The following is a 22,239-nucleotide window of genomic DNA, read 5'->3' on the forward strand; positions in this document are numbered from 1 at the left end:
TTTGCTATTTCTGTGCAAATTGCATTAATTACAAATAACATATATTACTTGATATTTTATTCTTTTGTAAATATTACTCCACTGTTTTCCAAGGTTTTTATTTTACTGTCATTTCATATGTGTATGTGTTCATATGTGCAAGAAAAGGGTACACATTACCTGTAAACACTTTTTAAAGGTAAATCAAAGCTTTGTCATTAAATCAGCAAGCCCCCTGGATGAGTTTGCAGGGTTACGTTTTGAAAATGTTCATGTGTGTGTGTGCATGTTAGTAGGTCTGTTGGTAGAATCTGGCTTAGTAAACATTTGGCCAGAGCCTTGTGTACCATGTTCTAATTGAAGTGGACTACTTCCTGCCAATTAGTGAAACACTCCTTGAGCTTTAAAGGGAAAACCCAAAGGGTACAGTGTCTAGAGGCCTCTTTGAAATATGCACTGGAAAAAATTAATAACTTGGCCATCCAACATCAAGCAAGGAAATAATTAGGTTTTTTTTCTTTATCGTCCTGGTTTTGAACTCACAGTACATATAGTTTTATCAGGTCAAGGTAACATGATTAAGATGAGCTGTGAGTAAGAAAACCTTTAACTGACAGCAGAGGGCAGTCTGGTCGTGAGGTGAGACATCACTTTCAATTAATGTGATGGCTTTTACAACCACTGTTTAAGCCCAACTTTAACCCTATAATACAAGGTTTTTCCTACTTGTTTTATAATATTCAAACTTTATTTCTGCAGTAGACACATTGAAACCAAAGATTTTATGAAATGTAATGACAAGTGTATATGAAAATATGCTTGCACGTTAATTAACCAGAATTCTGCAGGACTGATGACTTGTGATCTTTCCCAATTTTACTCCATGCTGTGGCAAAAAATCCCTCATCTTTGTTGTCATTTGACTTCTTGTATCCTACATTTATCATCATATCTCAGTGCAGACACACAGTACCTCAACCAAACACAAAGACCGCTCTTCTTCTCTCTTCAAAATCTTACAGAGTGGCGTGCTTCACATTCCACACACCGTGTTTCCCCCTAAAACCTACTCAATAACCACAGTAACCCCAGTATTGATGGGGGAATCTTTAACTCAATTTTCTCAAATTTCATTTTGATTCAGCAAGAATTTTTGCTTTTGGAGATATATTTACTGTCAAAACAATAATGATGAAACAGTTGCTAACGAATACAAAAAAGTCATTCATACAATATTTTGTGCAGTCTCTCCGCAGTTAAAAGACAGAACATTTCAAAACAGTATGGGATGGCATTTACTGTACATAGTTGCATATTTAAGCATATATTTCAAAACATATAAATACAAAATATTTTTTAAAAACTATTCAGTGCACTTAATATTTATCTGTACTGCAAACAACAAACAGAATCTAAATAAATATCACTATGCTAATATTCCAGCACATAAAACAACAAAACAATTAACATTGATCATATACAATTTTAAAGTCATGTTATTTTTTACACTAAATATATGAGGATATCATCTGTTGTATCTGCCTTATTTAAAGCTTTCTGAATTTCTGACAGTTTACTATTATCACATTAAAGTGTGCCAGGACTCCAATATCTGTGAGAAAGTTGCTAACACTGTAATGTAATAAATAATGTAATTCATGATATTGTGCTACAACAGGCTACTGCTTCTTTGAAATACTGGTATATAAAGTGAAGACGGGGCCAAATGCTGCAGCACTGCTATACAGCTAGGAGACATGGTCTCTACTTATAAAACGAAATGTTAAAGTCCTTCTGCCCTCTGCCTTTGTTGTCCAAGACACTTGGTTGATGGGAGCATGACTCATCATTTTCTTTTTGGCTCATACCCAAACAGTCGTGGTGTTCTCTGGAGGTTTTTCCTACAGCAGACGACACAAGTTGCAACATTTGTTTAAGACAATTTCAGTCAATAGAAATCAAAATCTTTTGTATGTCTGTAAAATATGTTGCTTTCTAGCTTACCTTCTGCTGCTGAATATACATCACTGCATCATGAACAGTGACGAAAATATGTTGGGGGTTCATGTAGGTCATTAGACCACTTGATGTTAGGATCTTTAAGACACTCTCTGTTGGGGTAGAAATCGTTGGTCAATGTTTGCTGCATCCAGTTGTTAAAAATGGTATAAACTGATATTGCAATAAAGAGAACTGTTAGGAAAGAAATAATTCAGATACACTACCATTGCAGTTTGCCAAATACACATGAACTCCAACTTTCTGGCATTCAGTACACACCTGCAAAAAGCCAAAAGCAATCGATCACATCATCATACTGCACAGAGAAATGCAGACAGCCCTTGATGGTTAAGACTGAAACACTGGTAGACTAACCTGTATGAAGATTCTTGCTCCAGCAACATCAACAAATGTCACACTGCTGCAATCAATTAACACTGCCTGAACATCACTGTCAGATATTTCTACAGAGAAGAAAAAGAAACAAAATGAAAGCTTTAAAAGCTTGGAATTATAAGAGATTTTTTTTAGCTTTTTTTTTAAGCTTTTTTAAAAATATTTTATCTGAGCTACATTGAAATTGTCTGAATCATATGTCTACAAATATATGCATATTTGGTATCCCCCACCAAAAGAAGGTTTCATTTCAACATGGGGGGGCATGACATTTTGAATATCAAACACTAATTTTCCTGCATTCTGCTAAATTTTTATGCACCAACTTTCACCTTTTCTATATGCTTTTTTGGCGTTAATGTCTTAAATTTTGTCAAAATAAAGTCCTCTGCTACTGGCGTGTTTTTATTGAGGTAGGAGACAAATACATATTAAAAATCTGGAGGGAGACGTGTCCCCTGTGTCCCCTCCAAACTCTACACATGTTGCCCACAAAAGGTTTTTCTTACCAGATTTAAAGAACTCATTCTCTGAAGAAAACGATGTGTTTGCAATGCCTCTTTCCTAAACAACAATGGAGGGAGAAAAAAAATCTAAGATGCTGACATTAAATTTTACTGTGTGATATGTTTTTGTTGTGTTTTTTTTTCTCAACTCAGTCCATTCAGTAATTATAGTAGTACCACAGTGCTGACGCTGGCCTCTCTCTCCCTTTTCTCCAGGGCTTTCCTTGCTTTCTCCAGGCTGCGGATCCTCTCAGGCGTCAGGCCCAGCAGCCTGCTCATCTCCTCCCTGAAGAAACTACGGTTGCCATAGTAAATGGGTCCGTTATAAGTAAGGATCTTCACTCCAGGTACCTCATAGCACTAAAAGAAAACAGTCATCATCTTAGAGACATTGCAGCCCATCATATGCAGCCTATCATAAAATAAAGTTAGGAAAAATCTATTACTGGTTAAAATAAAAAAACTGGATTTCATGAGCCTCAAATCTAAGTTAAAAATACAAGCTTTAAGCAGTAAGAGCATATTCTCACCTTGCTGTGGTTCTCCAGAGGTCTGTAAATTTCTGTGTTACTGGCGCGACCAAGCACAGAACAACCAGCCCTGTTTAAACCATGAGTCATCAGATTCAATTAAACACATCATAACAATATGATCTACAGAGCTTGACAAAAATTAAGTGACATGAAGTGATCTGTTTTAGGTTGGAGCTCTAATACAGATATAAACCACTTAATGTCCTTGTCAATTATAATTTGGTTATTTCTTGAGCTTTATAACTCCTATAAGAAATACTTTTACATGCTGCAGATTAGTAATCTTCTCAGAGGTACATGGTGTTTCTTAGAATAAAGCATTTTACATGAGCACTAGATGGATTGTCCCTTAGCATTCATGTAGAGGGAATGAATAATTTACCTTTGTGTGCGGCAGATGACAGTCATCATTGAGAAAACCACTCCGATTGCTAGGCCAAGATCCACGTTGAGTACCACTACAGAGAGCCAGGTCACCACCCAAACCATCTACACAAAGATACAGCCACAATAATAAATTGTCATGTCAGGATAAAACAATTAACAATAGATGCATGTCAGAGAAAATCATGGTTAATTCCAGCCAAGCAATCATTGTGTGCAACCTATGCTCTACTAGCTCATGATCCCATGGGCTGATTAAGTCTCACTAGCTGGAAGATTTTTTATTTCAAATAACTTTGCAAATGTGATGTAGCAAATATTGTTTAAGTAACATGCGTCATTGATTTGGCAACAGGCTGCTAAGCTGCAGCTATACATAGCACATATGTCACTTTACGTGCTACATAGTTAAAAAGCTCAAAGTTGACTTTTGGGTTTACACTGGTCACATACCCCAGTCCACTGGGTGAAGGTCCTGTGTTTGTTTGACCAGTCCACCACAACAACCACCTTCCAATGTGGACTTTCTCACTCTCTAAAGTAATATTACACCATACAACTTCCACTGTCTCTGCATGAAAATAAACAAGGCAATTTAATGGGATCATAACATCGTTTTGAACCTAATATCTGGTGTAGCAGGCTCCTTCTAGCCCATATCTATGAAGCTGATTTTCTAATTAAGTGAAAACATACAAACTAATCATGAAAATGAACTTCAGTTTTGAGTAGTTGCCTGCCATTTAAACTTCAAATTAGAATGGAGTAAAAAATGTTGCAGAGAGCATACTATCTTTTACTGCAGATGAGGTGATTTAAGCATCCTTTTTCAGTGTTTTGTAAATGGCCACAGCCTGAGCAGGATAATATTATCCAATGTGAAGACACTGAAAAACCCAATTAGCTGTACTTTATGGGTCAGTTGTTGACCGAATGGAGCATGGGGAGCTAATTAACCATCTTCCTTTCACTCTCTTGTGTTTTATTCTCATGTGTGAAGACCACATTGCAGAATACACTCGTGTGTCTTACATTGCTGTACTAATATATAGCCTTACAAAATCCATCTTGCTGATTCTCCACAGCTCTGGTAAGTCCTGGAACTGCAGGAACATCTGCCTGAGGCTGGTGACGTTGATGCATGCCAAAACTGCCTGTGGAGAGTGACAAAGGATGAGATGAGTATGAGTTAACCGTCCCTGTCTCTCTCTTTCTCATTCTTGTACAGAAATACTTAGAAAAATGCACCTTTGGAAGAAAGTAGAACAGCGGTCCAATCAGCAGCAGGACAATCAGAACAACCAGACTGGTGAACAAGCCAGAGAGCTGCAGGAACACACACAACACACATCCCTTACTGGAAATCATAGTGAGTGTTCTTTAAGCTTTGCTCCTTATTTGGAGCATTTTTTGCATTGGCAATATGGAAGCTTAACATGCAAACATCCTTAAACAGCTGGATGTTTAAGGATGTTTAAGGTTTTAATCAATTCAACTGTATTCTCGAAGGCCTTCTGGTTAACTTTGAATTGTAGAGTTTGTCTTTAAAAGCTTGTTTGCAAAGAGACTATTACCACGTGCAAAATTTAGAAGGAGAGCAGGAAGTGATATAACCACTGTGTGAACTGGAAATAGTGGAACATCATTACATCAAAGGGTTGGATAAACCTGCAGGCAGCAGATAACGTCAGAAACTTTAAACTCATGTTGGATATGATCCTCGTTACAAATTACCTCGTCCTCCAGACCTCCTAACGCTACTAATTAGCGAGTTGATGAAAGCATACAAGAGTCTAGTGGATATGACTAAAAAGACTGCTGTCTTGTTTTTGACCCGGTGAGCAAATGCATTTATTGTATAGAATAACTGTCTTTTATATCTCACCTCTGTATACAGATCCACCGCTGTCGGGCTAACATTATCAACTAATGTAAGCTGATTTTAGCTACTATTTCCTACTTAATAGGTCAATCATTCCTAGAGGTCTGGTAAAATGCTTCAAAATTTGAATTGTAGCTATAAACACAGACTAGTTGTGAAAGCATATTATAATTGCATCCAACTTGAGGCATGTGTAACACAACACTTTAACATTTACATCTGAGTTGATTCAACTTGTCTAGACTGAGGATGGAGCTTGTTTCTCATTGACTTTTTTTGTTGTTGTTGATGATTATCTTTGTACTTTTCCCCTTTATGTCATACTATCTTTGGGTCTTAAAGTGGCCCTTGTTTTATCTCAATTTAATTGACTGGACAAGCTTTAAATAGCGCAAATCGTAAGTATTTGTGCAGTGTTGGTAGTCTTTGCCCAGCTGCCCTCCATCTGGACAATGCACCACTGTATGATGTCATGTGAAAAAAAGCTATACAGAGTTTTCTTCTTTTGTTTTTTTTTCTAAGTGTGCCCATCCTTTTCACATTTAAATTGCAGGTTGTGACCTTAATACAAAAAGCCTACCAGTGGCTTGTGAGTGTGACGCTACCTGTGTGTGCCCGCCAGCACTCTCCAGTATATTAGTGGTGGCAAGAGTGGCTGAGCTGGGGAAGCAGGTGAAAAAAGAAGACGCCGTGTTGGAGATACCGTGAGCCAGGAGCTCCTGAAATCAGGCACAGGTTCAAAACAAAATGTTAACAGATTGAGGAGAATCTAACATGTCAAGAAGTGGTTGTGACTGTCTCACACATTACCTGGTTGGGATGTATGGAGTATCCATGTTTATCGGCATAGATCATCGCTAGTGAGACAGACACAGCGTAACCAACAAATGTTATGGCAACTGTGTCTCCAGCAATGTCAGGGAAAGTGTGTAAGGCAGGCATCTGTGGCCTTGGGAATCTGAGGAAAGGAGAATTAAGAGTCAAACTACTGGAAGCTACTGAACTCTGAGTGTTTGTAGGTTGTTTTTTTTTTTTTAAATCTAAAAGATTACCCAGCTGGGATGTGGCCAACTATCTCAATGTCATAAGCAGAGTCCAGTGAGGAGGCGTAGGCCACACCTGTAGCAATTATCACCTGCAGAATGAAATATAACACCATGACTTGTAGCAGTAGTAGTAAATGTACTGTCCGCATTTATGACTCAAGCTGACTAACCGTGAGGATCTCCACAGGGATAGGTGTACGCAGGCGCTGCCGGCAACGCATGTTGATCTCCTTAACTGGCACCAGAACAGCCAAACACACCAAAGAGATGAGCAGCTCTGCCATGTTGGTGTGCGGCAGGTTCTCCATCACTGACGCTACAGTCTGAACATTAGAGTCAGTGAGGCGTGAGCAAACTGCACCGGATGCCCAAATAATAGCATGTTGGATTAAACATCAAGACATCATAATGAAATGCTGTTTACTTTGAAGAGGGTGAAGGTCCCAGTGTGGCGAGGGAGCCGCAGCCCCAGCATGCTTTGCAGCTGTGACACGGTAACATGGAAGGCAGCAGCACTGGTGAAAGCTTTAACAATTGGCTCCGACAGATACGTGGAGAGGAAGCCCAGCTGAAGGCCAAACATACAGAGCTGCAGCACAAGAGATTAGCATTAAATTATGAGCTGTCAGGGAATCAAGTCTTCTAGTCTTAAAATTAATCTCAGTTGCATTATTACTTCATTTTGTGTTTAATCCATAGGCCTTCTCACCATGATAATTCCTGAGAGGAGCGCCACAGCTGAGGCAACTCCAATCCTCTGGGCCTCAAAGTCGGCTGCTTCAGGCGAACTTGAGTTCATCTCCAGAGGAGTGGGAACCAGCTGCTCCACCACAGAGCCAGTCATCAGACTCACCACAGCAAAGGTACCTGAGAACAGACCTATCATCTCAGTAACAGCAAAACATCATAACTGACATATTGAGTTCAGGATGCATGCATGATAATGTAAACATTTATAGCGTTGTCCATAAAGCAAGGACATCAACACAAGTGTTACCTGTGGACACGTGTCGACCTGTGCCGAAAAACATATAGAGGACCACAGGGAAAAAGGAGGTGTAAAGGCCAAATATTGGAGCCACAGATGTCAGTAAGGCAAAGGCCATGCCTGTGGAGGGAGGGACATTCAAAAAAGACAATTTCTCAGTAAACAAGTTTTTGTCTAACTTGTGTTCAGAATGGAAAATTTGTACTTATGTTGTTGAAAGCACAGAAAATTAAGACTGCACAATGTAAATTTTGACAGTTTAGCCTTATAGTTGACATTGAATACTGTCTCAAATTATTATTATCAATATTAGTTGTTAAAATCATAGTTATGTTAACTATATGTATTGTTGTCATTAATCATTTAAAATGATTATTTTTATTGTTATTGGGGTATCAAAACATATTGAAAATACTGGCTTGATTCACTCTAAAATTAAATAAATACATAAGTAGGAGAGACTGAAGATGGTTGTGTCGCTTTTTGTCTCAGCACCTAGAACTTGCAGAATTTTTATGTTACTCTTTGTGTTCGAGCTCTCAAATTAGGACACAATATCATTATTTGTCTGCTACAAATAGCAATGTTCCCACAGTCTCCATATTTATCACACAATTAAATAACTGATGTCAAATAAATGGAGTTCCATTGGCAAAAACACACAAAAAACGTATATATATACACCGATGACCAATTTCTAATAAGAACTAACTGGCAAACCTGTTCCTGAGAGATGCTTAGTAGCTCTCGTGGAGTGAGTCCAGAATACAAGTCTGCAGCTTAACCAGTCAAGACATCTTCTTGCTGCACACTGCAGACTTTTCACCTGCCGTGATCGCCCTCACAGGGCAGCTGTGTGGATTCTCTTTCTCTGAGGCTTTGTAATCTCTTGCATACCTGATTAGTGTTATGTGGCACATACATAAAAAGGAGATAAATAGATAAAATGTGTTTAGCTGTCATCGGGATTCTTTGTAACACTCTTTTAAAAGGTGTTACAACCATCACCCTGTCAGCCATTATTTAGCTATGCCAGCGTGATGGTTTGAAATGAGGAGAGATTAAATGCTTCACATTTGACCTGAGACTGGACTCTCTTATTTTATACAAGTTACATGATTCCAAATTCAACCATGTCAGTATTAACTGAAATACAGACTTGGTCCAAAAATTTATACCGAAAAAAATCTGTGTTTTGGTTGTAAAATCTGCACACTTCTTCACGTAGTGACAACACTCCACACACAATGTTAGGAAGTGGCCATAAAATGAATATATTACATGACTCTAATGTCATCCCCTCTTGGTGAAAGTCTTGTTGTTACAACCATCCCTGGTCTCCCCTATCATCAGCATACTCAGAAAATAAGAGAGGAATCATGACTGATTTTTTTTGTGTCTGACAGCTAGTTACCATCTGTGCATTGATCCTGATGATATGTAAGTTCACTCACCTTGTGGAATGTGAAGAATACCAACTGTCAGTCCTGCTATAGTATCTCCCAAAATCCATTTCTTTAGTCTGTATCTTGGCAGCCATTTGAAAATAGGCACTCTCTCCTTCAACAGGTGAAGGCAGGCTCGCCTCGAACACCTGCACCTCCCGGCAAGTTTCTCCCGGAGACGCAAACTCCCACTCGAGTTATCATCGGAGCCGTAGGCCTGTTTGAAGCGGTCCTCTGTGTAAATATCCCTGTACACGGCCACAGAAGCGCTCATGTTGCCCCTGTAGAGATGAGCTATGATAGCTCACCATGCAAGCACTCTTGAAGAGTCAGTAAAGGTGTTGTCTGTTGCAATACATTTATAGCAGACTCTGCCCTGACCTCTAGAGCCATTTCATTTTCCTGTCTGACTCTTCCTAGCCAATGACATGGCTCAAAGCTCAACCTTTTTTGTTACAGTGTTGAACAACTTTTTTCACATCTTTGTCCCGCCTCAGACAGCATAAAGGTGTGCTGGTCTAGTTTTTTTTTTTCCTGCTAAAATCCTCAGGGTCCTACTGCTGGAGGGATTTTTTTCAACAGAAAGTATAAAGTCAGGAATGCAATCTGCCTTCCTTCACTCACAACCCCTCCCTCCAAACACACGCACACACCATCCTTTGCACTGCACAGTCCTGCTCTCCCTCATACCCTCCAGAGGGCTACGCGGGAGGTATAAGCTCAAAGGAGGCACAATTAAGTCACACAATGTATACCACTGTGAAACGCCTAAAGAGATCAAAGTGCTATTGTTGGTGGAGCTGAGGTGTAACCTCAAACCCTGTCTATTAGCGAGGAGTTCATTTCCGAGAAGGATGGATGTCTGTAATGGGTGGGTGTTTAAACTGTGTAGCCACAAGGAAAAGGGGTCTGGTACCCATGAGAGCCCTGTGAAACTCAATCACACATGGCAGCCTGGTTCATGGATCAAACAACACCTTGACTCTGATCAGAGATTGTGTGTGATGAGTGAGATGTTGTTCTTTGTCAGACAGGATTGAATACAAGGGAGCTTTGGATAACTACAAGATGTGTCCACTGGCCCTATTGTTTGCAAAATGTATCTTGGAAATCATCATATGATCAAAAAAGTTTGGGCAAAAAGGAAATCCCGACCTTGAGAGATTCATCTCATTGCTCGATATGAAACAAAAGAAACGTATCTCTGGTGGAGGTCCCGTATTGGGTGTTGTGAATGAACCTCTCCCATTTCATGGGGCTACGTGAGGAAGTGCAGGCAATGCCACCGTTTTTCTATTGTTGCACAAGACAACACCCCAGGATTTTGGCTTCAATGGGCCCAGACACTGGACAGAAGGGTGGAAAGTTTAGAGTCATTCAAAATGTACTGTACAAAAAGTTCACATCTACAGCTTGTAGCTATTGAAATGTGTTTTAGTGACATGGTCAATTTGTCAGTGTCAACCCAACAAACACGCTCAATGTTTCCCACTCACCGCACAGAAGGTAGCATGCATCTACTGCTAGCTCACCAAGCACCACAATGCAAAATGACTGGTTTCACTAAAAGGGTTTGATCCATTCAGTCAAATAACATTAGTCGTCAAGAGCCACAAGATTAAATCATTTTATCCTCATTCAAGATAGCAGAGCAATAAACCCAAAGTGGCCAGGTCAGTCTACGGAAGTATAGTGGGTTTGCTTCATGGACCCCTCAGCAGCGCCGATCATCCAAGTAATTTTGTATGCGGCAGTTGCTTCCTTCTGTCACAACATGATCTGTGGATAATCTTTTCATTGGGGGCCCAAGGCCTGCTCTTTGTTTTTTACCATAAACTTAAGAGATTTTCAATGGTGTTTCTGACCACAAGTAGCTGCAACTTAGCCACATGACGAAAGTATGTCATGGCAGGTGACAGGTGTGTTAGGTATGTTTTGAGTAGGCACTTCACTGGTTCAGTTAAAATTTGTGCAACATTTGGATGAAACGCTCCAAAAGCGAAACGCACGCTAAAACCAGTGCTAAATAGACTTTTTGACTGTGTGTTTTATGGAACTGGGCAGGGAGTTTACCGTCAGTTTATCTTTGTTTTTTGTGACAAAAAAGCAGGTGATTTTGCCACTGGAAATGCTGCTGATGAAGGCAGTAAAAAAAAAAAGTATACAATAAGTTTGCATCAAGAGAGAGCTATAAGCGGGGTAAAAAGATGTGTAGAGCTGCAGAGTTGGATGATAATTGAGTTCATCACAGTGGGACCTCTGACTCATAGTTAATGTATAAATCTTCTTTGGCGGAGTTTTAATCTAATGGATATGAAATCATATTTATTTTCACATGGTGTGTCACCTTATCAGCCCAGAGGAAGCCATAATTAGCAGAGGGTGTTTTGGTAATCCCACATACAGCCACAATGCTGGAGACAGGTCAAATGATTTAACCCTGATAAATGTCTCCATTTCTTTCTAATGACTATTATTGATTCTAAATTTAAAAAAGGAAAACAACGGCTAATGTTGAAGGACATTTTGCCCTTGCTTTTGTTATTCCATTAAAGAGAAAACATTGCTAAATTTGAAGCTGGAGTCAAACAGGGCGTAGGTGAGAGGTCCAGTGATGCGTAACAAAGGTACAGCACAGGACACCCCACCGAAGTGTGATGTGTCCCTGTCTCTCTAATGTTTTAAACTAAATGAAATAAACAGGCTTGTTTGTAGAGAGTTGTTTTTGTTCCAGTGTCATATTCCTAGAATGTCTCTAGTTGAGAGGAGATGCAGTGATATAAGGGACTTCCTTTAAATGCCAGGAATGTGGGCCATTGTGTTGATCAGCTCCAGAGGATTTATGCACATACAGACGGCGTGGTGTGTCTGCGGACTGTTTAAACAAGATATTAATCAGTGGTAAAAGGAACAATGCACTGAATGGAAAAGGATATGGAGTGTTAACCCCAAACTAGACGAAACCCTTCTGCTCCATCATAACACAGACAGCTCTTTATAAATTTAAACAATAAAAATGTGAATACCTGAGAGGCACACCGAGCCACAAAGTGTGCAGTTGTGCCATTTCTAAAATCTAGTGTGCATTCAATTACCTTAAAAGCAACAACAGACAAGGTATCAATACCTTTTTGTGGGTACAAAGTGTGTCGAGTGATATGGCCATTTTTGTCTGACAAAAATATTTGAAATTTGAAGTCATCTTGTGTGAAATCACCTCAAGTTTTTAAATGTGTGAAATTAGATGAGTATTGAAGGGGCTCTAAGCGAAAGTCAGAGAGTAGGCGTATTAGTAGTGACTGAGCCGGCAGCTAACGGTGCTACTTCAATAAACAGTGCTAACCAATAGTAACAGTGCTGACAGAGCTAACAGTAACCAGGGGGGAAAGGTTGCTAAAATTTTGCAACAATGTCATCCTGATATCAGTGGTAACTGACATATGACTGCAGTGCAAAGTGGCGGTGAAGCCCCATTAGTTTGAAAAATGTCTCACTGGACCAAAACCCAATTTCTCCAACAGCCAATTTCTCTGGGAATATACACTCCCCACAGTCAGTTTTGGTTTCTCAGCAGCATTTTTTGGTCTTGGGTGTTTTTCCTCAGCACCATCTTAACTACTGATTTCACATGTTTTTACTGACCCTTAGCGGCAATTCTCAGCTTCACTGAACTACCAGTTCTGGGAGTTTTTACTGACCCTTCGCTGTGTTTCTAGGCTGTATTTAGATCACAGGTCCAGGGTGTTGTTACTGACCCTTTGCTGCATTTTTTCTGCATTTGAGCCACCATTCTTCTGTGTTTTTTCCAAACATTCCTTGATTTTCTCAGCGCCATCCTAACCACTGATCCCTGGTGTTTTTACCACCCCTTTTACCCCCCATTTCTCAGCTGCGCTGAGCCACTGATTTTGGGTAATTTCACCGACCCTACGCTGCATTTGAGTCACCATTTCTGGTGAATTTACCAACTCATCACTGCATTTTTTCTGCGTTTGACCCACCAATCTCAGGTGTTTTTACCAGTTATTCACTGCATTTCTCAGCGGTGTCTGATTCCCTGAATCCAAATGTTTTTAACTGACCAGTCCCTGCTTTTTCAGTGATGTTTGTGCCACAAAACACGCTTTTTTAAACTAAAACATAACCTTCTCCTAACCATAACCATAACAGATTTTTGTGACTATACCTAACAACATGTTTATTGACAAATGAAATGTATACGTGGTTTACAAAAACATACAATGCAAACATATTCATCTAGCATCTAACCGCAGTAAGTGTATTTTTGGAGAAACAGGACTTCAGAGCAATGACCTTATGTTTTTAGCTTTTTGGGGGATAATGGGCTACAGAAATAAACTTTAGGTCCAATGGAACATTTTTTGGACTAATAGGGCATCGTAATTTTTTCACCGTCGGAGCAAATGGATAATCCCTGGAGAAGCCTGGATTAGCTTGAACACACAGAGTGACTTCATTCTTTGCTCAGGTCGCCATTACCCTGTTATATCTTTACAAAGTAGAATGGTATATTAATGGTTTGAACGCCTCACACAAAATCTTTAATAATTTTCTGTTACTCAGTCGAGTGTCTTGTTTCCATTTTCAGTGTTGTTGATGTTCCTGAAGTGCAGCATTTTCCTGGAAATCAAGCAATTATTCTTGACTCATAAAAAGCACTTATGGGGTGTTGTGAGGCTTGTAGTTATGTCTGGCAGCATACCTCATGATCCCACTCTGCTTGTTGCATTAGCATTAATCACATTATAAAAATATCTCATCCACCCTGTCTCCTTCATGCTGAGTGTGTGTCCTGATCTTACAGGGTCTTTCTATTATTCTCGTCCAGGGAGAGGCTCCAGTCATTTTGTGGCCTATAGTTCCTGCTATTGTTCTTTATCTGCTTTATGGGATGCTTGTCCCGACCCCCCATGGCATGTTACTTTGGAAATGACCTTTCCTATGCGGCTGAACGCTGGCAGCCGAACCTCTCCTTGTGTCCCTGTCTCCTTACCTCTCCCATCCCTTTCCGTTTGTTGCTCCTCTCCATCCATTAGTACTTCTCCTCGCCGTGCTGTCCAGGTATTTACATTGTTTGACTTCATGACTCATGTCTCTGTGACGAATTCTTCCTGTCAGCTCATGAATTTGTTGTAATTTGTCACTCACACCATTCAAAGTTTCTGCAGGGGTTAAGAGCCGAGCACAACCCGGGAATTTGTCTAACGGCCCTTTGATGTGCGTTGAAAAGTGTATATTTTATGGTAGCTTGTCGGGCTCTATTATTCAGGCAATACAATAAAAAACAAATATTGCATTGTTTAACCAATATCAAACACTGCTAAATCTTCTGCACTTGACTGTACCTTTAATTAGCCATGTCTTGATTTCCCAGGGCAACACAGTAAAATCTATTTACTTTGTGTCAAAGATCTGTAGCGATTTTCCCTCCCTTGTTCACATTTATAATTCTTCATCTATGGCTATATTGAAGGTTTACAGTATTCCTTCCCTTTTGAAAAGAAATGCTTCACTTTGCGTGAGTCCAGTGGGTTTCTGATTGAGTTGATGATTTCCTGTTCACTCTTGATGAACATCTCCTGACCTCCACCACACCTAGTTTACACTGGTCATGTTCATTCATCAAACATCTGTGTCATCCATCTCCTGGGCGGGTAAGGCAGCATACATCCACACGTTCCCCAAGGAACTGTGTGTGTGTGCGCTCACAAAGCATCCTCCACAATTAAGTTTTATGTTCTCATTAAGGTAACAACAAAGATGATGACTAAAGGATATCATGTCTTTTAACAAAGGGTTAAGCACATAATCATTTAATTGAGCGGGTGTGGAGTGTAAACAGAAACTGCTCTTACAACCTCTGCTGCTAGCTTAAAAGTGGGACAACTCTGTCCCCCTATTCTGTGATTGCCTTACCTACCTTACCTTTTATACAGAATAGCAAGGTGGCATATCGGCACAAAATTCCTGCCTTGAAAAGGCATTGTAAAAGGGGCTCGAGAGACAGAGGAAGGGAAAGAAAAGGTGGAGGGTGGACTATTGCAAGCATTGTCATTCTGTAATTCTGTATTAATAACTTAACAATATTCACGACACCGCAGGGCCTAATGGTCAACCAGTCTCGCACATCACTTGTCACCTGACCTTACTTTGATACAATAAATAGCATGAATCATTTAATAAACAAGCAGTTGCTTAATTTAAAGATCTGGCGAGGTTTACGTTAAATACAGTTAGATTCATCAAAATATATCTATTGTGTATTTTAAAGTAACACAAAAAGTTACTTTCCCAAGTAATTGGTTACTTTTATATACAGCAATTAGTAAAGTGAATAAATTATTTTGGAGAGAAGTAACTAAAAACTGTAACTAATAACTTATTTTCAGTAACTTGCACAACACTGGTTGCTGGTAAAAGGGCGTGCACTTTAAAGAGAATAATCTCTTCTGCTCTTCCATGTTAGAGACCAAACATACCAAAACAGACAATTAAAAGGTCAACATCTTGCCGATGCAGCCTGTCTATCATCTGAAGAGTACAAAAGGTGAAACCTGGACTCCCGTCTGACCTTCCTTTCCTGGCTGATAGTCACTGTCCTGTCTGTCCGCCGTCAGGATGTGGTGCCACACATGAAAAAAACAAAACACTCACTAGTGTTTAGTCTCATCTGTGGTATGTCTGTCTCACAGTTGCTGCTTTTGCTGAAAGATGAGACATACAATGTAATTTGTTATATAAAATCTGCCATCATTCAGAACAGCAGTTCTGATCCGTTTTTTTAAAACCACATCTAGAATAACAATTAGATTTACTAAAGCATGCAGGGGAGCTGTTGGGACCCACAGAGGGCCCTGGTTATGGGATGTGTCACTTCCTAGCCCATGCCAAAGCATTGTGCAGCTCAAGTACACAACGGCGACACAGCCTTGAACCACATTGTAAGAGCCACTGCTGCATTGTCTGCTTCACCTCGGCATTTCTGTCAGCAATAGATTCACTTTCAGTGGTGAAAACTGGTGAAAGCGCTCAACACAGTGAAGAAACATTGCCCTGTGCTTTCATTTGAAGCGCTCGGACAACACCCTACTATTATAATTCTTCACAGCTAGAGTATGTATACTAGCAAGAAGAATTAGTCCCCGTTGTAATACACATAAAATAGTGGGCAAAAAAACAGACGACATCTGCATCTGAAAGTGATGTTGATACATGTATGTAAATATCTGCATATTTGGCACCTAACAGATGTAGGTTTTCTACATCAGCCACAGTCATGGGGTCGAAGGGAATGGGATTTTGCGCTGATCCATTTTACTCCTGTTGTGTGGCTCCTGTTTTTCATTTTTTATGGTTCACTTATAGCATATATTAATGTACTTTTTAGTCTTTGTAGTAATTTAATTGTACTATTTTTGTTTTATATTGCTTTTTGTATTGCATTTTTGATTTTGTATTTTTGTGTAATGTTGTTTGTAACTTATGTTGCTGCCTGTCTTGGCCAGAACACTTCTGAAAAAAAGATTTTTAAACTCAAGAGGTTTTTCTGGTTAAATACAGGTAAGAGAGAGTGAGAAAGTGAGTGACTCCAGTATTTCACCTTGTGCGTGAGTCTCTGATGGAGTGGGTCCTTGAGAATCACCGGTGCAGCCAGGTTCACCTCAACAGAGTTCAGGGCAGATTTTCAGTGCTCATTGCCCAAAAATGTTGACTCAACAACTTTTAGTAGTTTGAATTTGTATCCACCAACAAAGTGATCTTCGTGGTCTGTGCCTGCATATTAAAGGGTGTTTTGTGCTCAAATTAATGCTCGCCCAGCTAACCAGCTTACTACCCACAGCCTTAACACTAAGATCATGTTGCTACAAATGCCAAGGAGCATTTTCATGAGATGCAGAGCAACTGGACTGAATAGGATCGCTCTTTACTTCAAGGAAACTGAGACTGAACCTTACACAACCAAGTCAAGAATCAAACAGAGACTGAACAGAAAACCAGGACTTAATAGACTGATGGGAGAGGTAAGGAGACAGACTGGACTGATGAGAGGATGAAGTGAAGGTGGAGAAAAATGTGGGAGAAGGTCATGTAAAGGGAAGAAAGTGATTAGGCAGAGAAACAGGGGCTGGGCAGGGAGCTGATTGGCTGGAATTAACTGAGGGGCTAAAGAGACTGACGCAGCACAGGTGTGTACCTGGATAAATACGGGAGAGGAAGCACATGCACACAGGAAGGGAAGAGCACAATAAACAGAAACACCAAAACCAAGAAATAACAATCTTCATACTCAATTGACCGAGTGAAAATAAAAACACTAATACTGACAACTTATATAAGTCTTATACACACTCAGTCCAGTCTTCCCAAAAGTCTGAAGGCATGTGGACACAGCAGACTGTGACAAGCATGTCCTCCAAGGAAAGAGATGGGATGAAAGCACACTGATTGGTTTGCTGCACAAATGGTGCAAACAATACTGTGTCTTCATCAGACTCAAAGAGTACAAAGACAAAAACACACATATGGTGTGGTCCACTGGTACTGGGAGGTAAGAATTTCGCAAATTTAACCAGAAAGCTCTTAAAGTCAGGGGACCCAGGAGCCTCATCAACACCAACCTAAAAGTGTGAGATGGCTGCTCCGCGCATCAATAGTAATAAACGCTGTAGTCAGAGTATTTATCAGCACTTGGGTTTACTTTGTGACTTGTAAAATCAGTCATACACACAGTACTGTCCAACCTGCACAACAGAGCGCGTAATGTGTTCTCATCAGCTGGTATTACCAATAATAGCTAAAGATGGCTAACCTAGTATTTCTGCTTTTGGTATTTGCTATTTCGAAGTCTTTCACTGCAATGCTGTCATATTCCAACTCTGGATTTTCCAGACGTCAGTCTGAGAGCTTTATAGAGTGGTTCACTGAACTGCCGCATCACCAGACACCCTTTGCAGCACGTACCAGGCTGAGAGCAGCAGGGTGGAGAGCAGGGAGACGTGGACCCGGAACTGCTCTGGCGGTCACTGCCAGACCACTTTCCTGCCATGTCTGTGCCAAAAGTGAAACAAGAAAGAGGGGATTTGTATTGTGCTCAAATTAAGAACTACTACAAAAAAACACTGGATAAGGGGATTTTGGATGCATTGTTGGGCTGAAGTTTTTTTTTCACCATCTGAGTCCTGCATCCCCTCTCATCTTAAGCCAGTGTCACATGCATAAAATTCAAACTATCAAGCCGAATAGCACAAATAAAGTGCTGCAGAGATCTTATTCCAACATATTAGGCCATGTGAGTGTCCCGTATGATACAATGGGAAAAAAAGGGCCCAGGTTTTACAATTATTAACTAACCTGACAGTGAACCATAATATCTGTGACAATGATTCTGGTCAGAAATGACACAGTGCCTTTGCAGCTTCTATATTATCATGCCGCTCCTGAAGACCTTGTTTATTCTTCGTTTTCTTCTCCTCTTACCTCTCCATCGCCTTTCCCTTGCTCCCATCCATATTCAGCATCAAAGAGCACCCGTGGCACCGACTGGGTGGCCACTAGCTTCTCATTTCCTCTCATGCTCTACAGCCATTCAGCGGTGGCGTGCTCCGTCAGGGCTGAGCGGACCCCGGGGAGTCCACCAGAAGCCTGCACTCGGCGCTCAACGCCGCTTCCTGCTCATTTAAGAGAGCCCTCAGAATGGAGCACCATTGTCCTGGCTGTTATCTGATGGCCCCACTCAACAGGCAGACAAAGCCAAGAGCCTGGGGGCTCGCCCCCACCCCCCTCACCCCGGCCCTCCTTTACTGGCTGTGTTGAGGCTCTCCTGATTTTTTTTCTTTATTGTTAATCATATCAATAGCTCAGGAAAGGAGCTCGACAAACACTGATAAATGCATAAATCGCTACAGATTTTCCAAGCATTTTCAGGGAATTTACAGCCAAGAGCACACAGACATGATCAGAATAGCACTCAGTGAGGTGGAGGAGTCAGATCTATGCAAGCCAAAATACAAGGCCTGTAGACTGAACCACGTGTGACTGATGGAGCGGCAATAGTAGCATTCCAGTCGCTTAAAAAGTAGTTTGACTATTTTATAGTTAAAGTAAAAACCTGAAAAAATTAATAACGTTTTTTTCTGCTCAGATAATGCAGACACCTTGAGTTATATGTAGAAGTCAAGTTAAAATGTATTACATAAACAGGGTGAAATTGAAATTTTAGTACACGGGTCAGCATCCTTTACAATCAAAAGAGCCATTTTTAACTAAAAATCATTTTAAAAACCTGCCTCGGGCCGCAAAACATATTTGGGCCTAATATTTAACGTAAACCGGCTTATTAAGTTTAAAGTCTATCAACATTTTTTGTCTATGTGAATATTTATTATATTGTAATTAATTTTTATTAATATGTTTTACAACAATGTGGCTACTCTACAGTGGGCTATTCATGATTATTTGGTACCTTAACTTTCTAGAGTTGGCAGTTAAAGCAAACAAATCTTTTTACACACTATTAAATTCTCTTTTTTCCTCCGAGACTGTTGGATTTGTAGTGCAACTAGCCCAGCAAGGGAAACTCAAGAAACACCACCGCCATTAAGGTTTGGTGAAATGTAGAAGAAAAGGCACCAGGCCATAGAAGTATGACACAAATTTTAGTCAAGTTTTAGTTAATTATTCAGTGGGTTTTCTAAAAGTGGAAAATGTAAGGATTTACTTAGACCTAGAACAGAAAAAAAATTAAAATGTGAAAAAAAATCATTTCCATGATTTCTTTTTTTTGTGTAAAAGCCACTGGAAGCCACTAGAGAGGGGCTAAAGAGCCGCATGTGGCTCCAGAGCCACAGCTTGTCTATCCCTGGTTTAGTGTGAAGATTATGTACAGTGTTGTGCAGATTTAGCTTAATTACTGGGAAAACAGAGGAGATGTTGTATATTTCCTTTGGAAAATTAAGGTAGAGGTCCCTCTGCAGGGGGTTGGCAGCATGTCAAGCTCACAGGCCAGACTGAAGTTCCCTAAACAAGCCACAAAAACTTAGTTTAACTTTGTATGCACTCAGAAATAAACTCTACATTTGGTTGAACACATTCCATGTTGTCAGGAACTGTATCCAGATACGTATAATTCACACAAGATCAATCTTAGTCCGCACAGTAACACCAGTTTTAGTAAAGTCCATGACACAAAGTCTACAGCTACTAGTGCTGATGTAGTTTTCTTTTATCCAAAGGCTGATTATGACTAAATCATTTCCAAACTTCTTGTAACATTTAATGTGACAGATGTTTTGTGTAAATAATAAATGAGAGGCACCACAGAGCACACTGCCAGGATGAACCAGTGGATGAGCGGAGCCTAAAGCAGACTGTCCTCCAATCTGCAAAATCTAACAAACTCTTGAGCTGACATTCAAAGCATATCTACGACTCAGAGTCTGATTCAGGTTGCATGCACACGGTTTTTAACATGGTTAGCAGCTAATGGCGCACTACAACAACTAAGAGCTCAGACAACAACACACGCAGAGGAAACGCCACTACATCTTTACACAGCAAGTGGATGTTTGCTGCTAATGCTCTGGATGTTCTGCTCCTTTAAACCCATTCAGTGACATCTATGTCACGATTGAAATCTGCTGTTTATTTTTTACAAACATTTTTTAATTACTAGTATACAAGAGGATGGTATTTCTGTACACAAGCCTCGTATGAGTCATCAGATTGTTGGGTCATGTAGCTCAGTGAGGTCGGGTCGTCATCTTCTGTAAACAAACTGCAAATGTAAATACAAGAAACGTTTGAGCTGCAGGTTTTACAATTTTCTACAACACCTGCATAACTAAAGTTCTTATTGCCACAAGCCTTGCAGTAAATACAGGAGCAATAATGTTTTTAAAAGTTTTATTTCTCAAAAGATTTCCTTGGAAATGCAAAGGAAATACTTCTGAGCAGTTTTATATCAGTCTGAATTACTGAAACTTCCAGCTATCAAGTTCATTTTATTTCTATAACCCAAAATTGAAAATCCAACAATCTGTGAAGCATGACACCTTCCATCCTTAAACCCTTAAAATATCAGAATAACACCTTTATCCTGAAAAACAACAACTTGAGTTTGTCTGAACTGTATTAAAGTTAGTCGCTTGTCTAGACTAAGATGGAACTTACACACGAATTTTGTCAACTAAATGGTTACTAGAGTTCAGTTCCATGTGACTACTTTTATGTATTATACACAACATGGTACAATCATTATTTTATAGCTTCATGATTTCCATGATTGAGAAACACTTAGTCAGTATCATGTCATAATTTTACTTAAACTAGTCTGTATCCTTCAAATAAACTTTGACCTGCGGTTTCAACAAGCTTTAAACAACATTATTATTGAGACTAAATATGTTTGACCAATACATGTCTTTACTTTGCAAAAATAATCAAGACCAAAAAAAGAGAAACAGGAGAAACGCTGATACACACACAGCATGTAGATACAGTATGAAAGCAGTGTCCTCTTGTGGAAAGATGCGGTAAAGCAGATGCACCACAGATTTTCCCTCTAAATCCAGAACCAGCTTTGTCTCATTTAGCTTTTTTTTCTTTTTTCTAGCTGTGCCATTTTCTGTTTGAGACTCTGCCACACACACACACACAGAGGCGAGGAGTTTCCTATAGAGACACCATTGTGTGTGCTGTATCAAAGGGAGATTTGTTAAAGGAGCTTTGGTGTGCTGTGATATCGCCCACATCAGTCAGGACTGCCCGTGCAGATGCCTGCGAGTCGGGGGAAGGGGGGCTGGACTCACTACCTGCTCCAATTTCACAGACTCCTTACCTGACAGGAATAACTGTAACAGTGGAGGGGAAGGTATCACAACTAGCAGGAGGCACGTCTGACTGCAAGCAAATAATAGATCAATTCCCTCCTTCTGTAAAATCTGTATGAGTGTGCATATGTAAATATTTGCTCCACGTAGAGACGTGATTCTCTGTTGTCAGTCGGCCTTCAGTCTCTTTCAATGACTTGTACTGCCTTCCCAACAGCCCTCTCTAGTGGG

At 40.0% G+C, this 22,239-nt stretch overlaps 1 protein-coding gene across 1 annotated transcript; it reads right to left on the reverse strand.

Moving 5' to 3' along the window:
* Window positions 1-975: 975 nt before the first annotated feature.
* Window positions 976-9,508, reverse strand: slc26a10 (solute carrier family 26 member 10). The gene is made up of 18 exons (XM_042492100.1): window positions 9,170-9,508; window positions 7,725-7,835; window positions 7,437-7,594; window positions 7,152-7,316; window positions 6,898-7,050; window positions 6,734-6,816; window positions 6,492-6,639; window positions 6,287-6,400; window positions 5,048-5,125; window positions 4,858-4,953; window positions 3,798-3,904; window positions 3,413-3,482; window positions 3,060-3,242; window positions 2,886-2,940; window positions 2,356-2,444; window positions 2,205-2,259; window positions 1,984-2,090; window positions 976-1,880 (listed from the first exon to the last, which is right to left on the reverse strand). Exons 1-18 carry the CDS (start codon window positions 9,432-9,434, stop codon window positions 1,842-1,844), a joined length of 2,076 nt encoding a protein of 691 aa, XP_042348034.1. The 5' UTR covers window positions 9,435-9,508; the 3' UTR covers window positions 976-1,841.
* Between the last annotated feature and the right edge of the window lie 12,731 nt (window positions 9,509-22,239).

This window comes from Plectropomus leopardus, chromosome 8 (assembly GCF_008729295.1).
Source record: "Plectropomus leopardus isolate mb chromosome 8, YSFRI_Pleo_2.0, whole genome shotgun sequence".
Classification (NCBI taxonomy): domain Eukaryota; kingdom Metazoa; phylum Chordata; class Actinopteri; order Perciformes; family Serranidae; genus Plectropomus; species Plectropomus leopardus.

Coding starts and splice junctions, on each gene's coding strand:
- slc26a10 (XM_042492100.1), bottom strand. CDS start 9,434: ATGAGCGCTTCTGTGGCCGTGTACAGGGATATTTACACAGAGGACCGC. Junction 6,640..6,733: donor GTTGGCCACATCCCAGCTGG/GTAATCTTTTAG, acceptor TCCTTTCCTCAG/ATTCCCAAGGCCACAGATGC. Junction 2,260..2,355: donor GAGCAAGAATCTTCATACAG/GTTAGTCTACCA, acceptor GGCTTTTTGCAG/GTGTGTACTGAATGCCAGAA.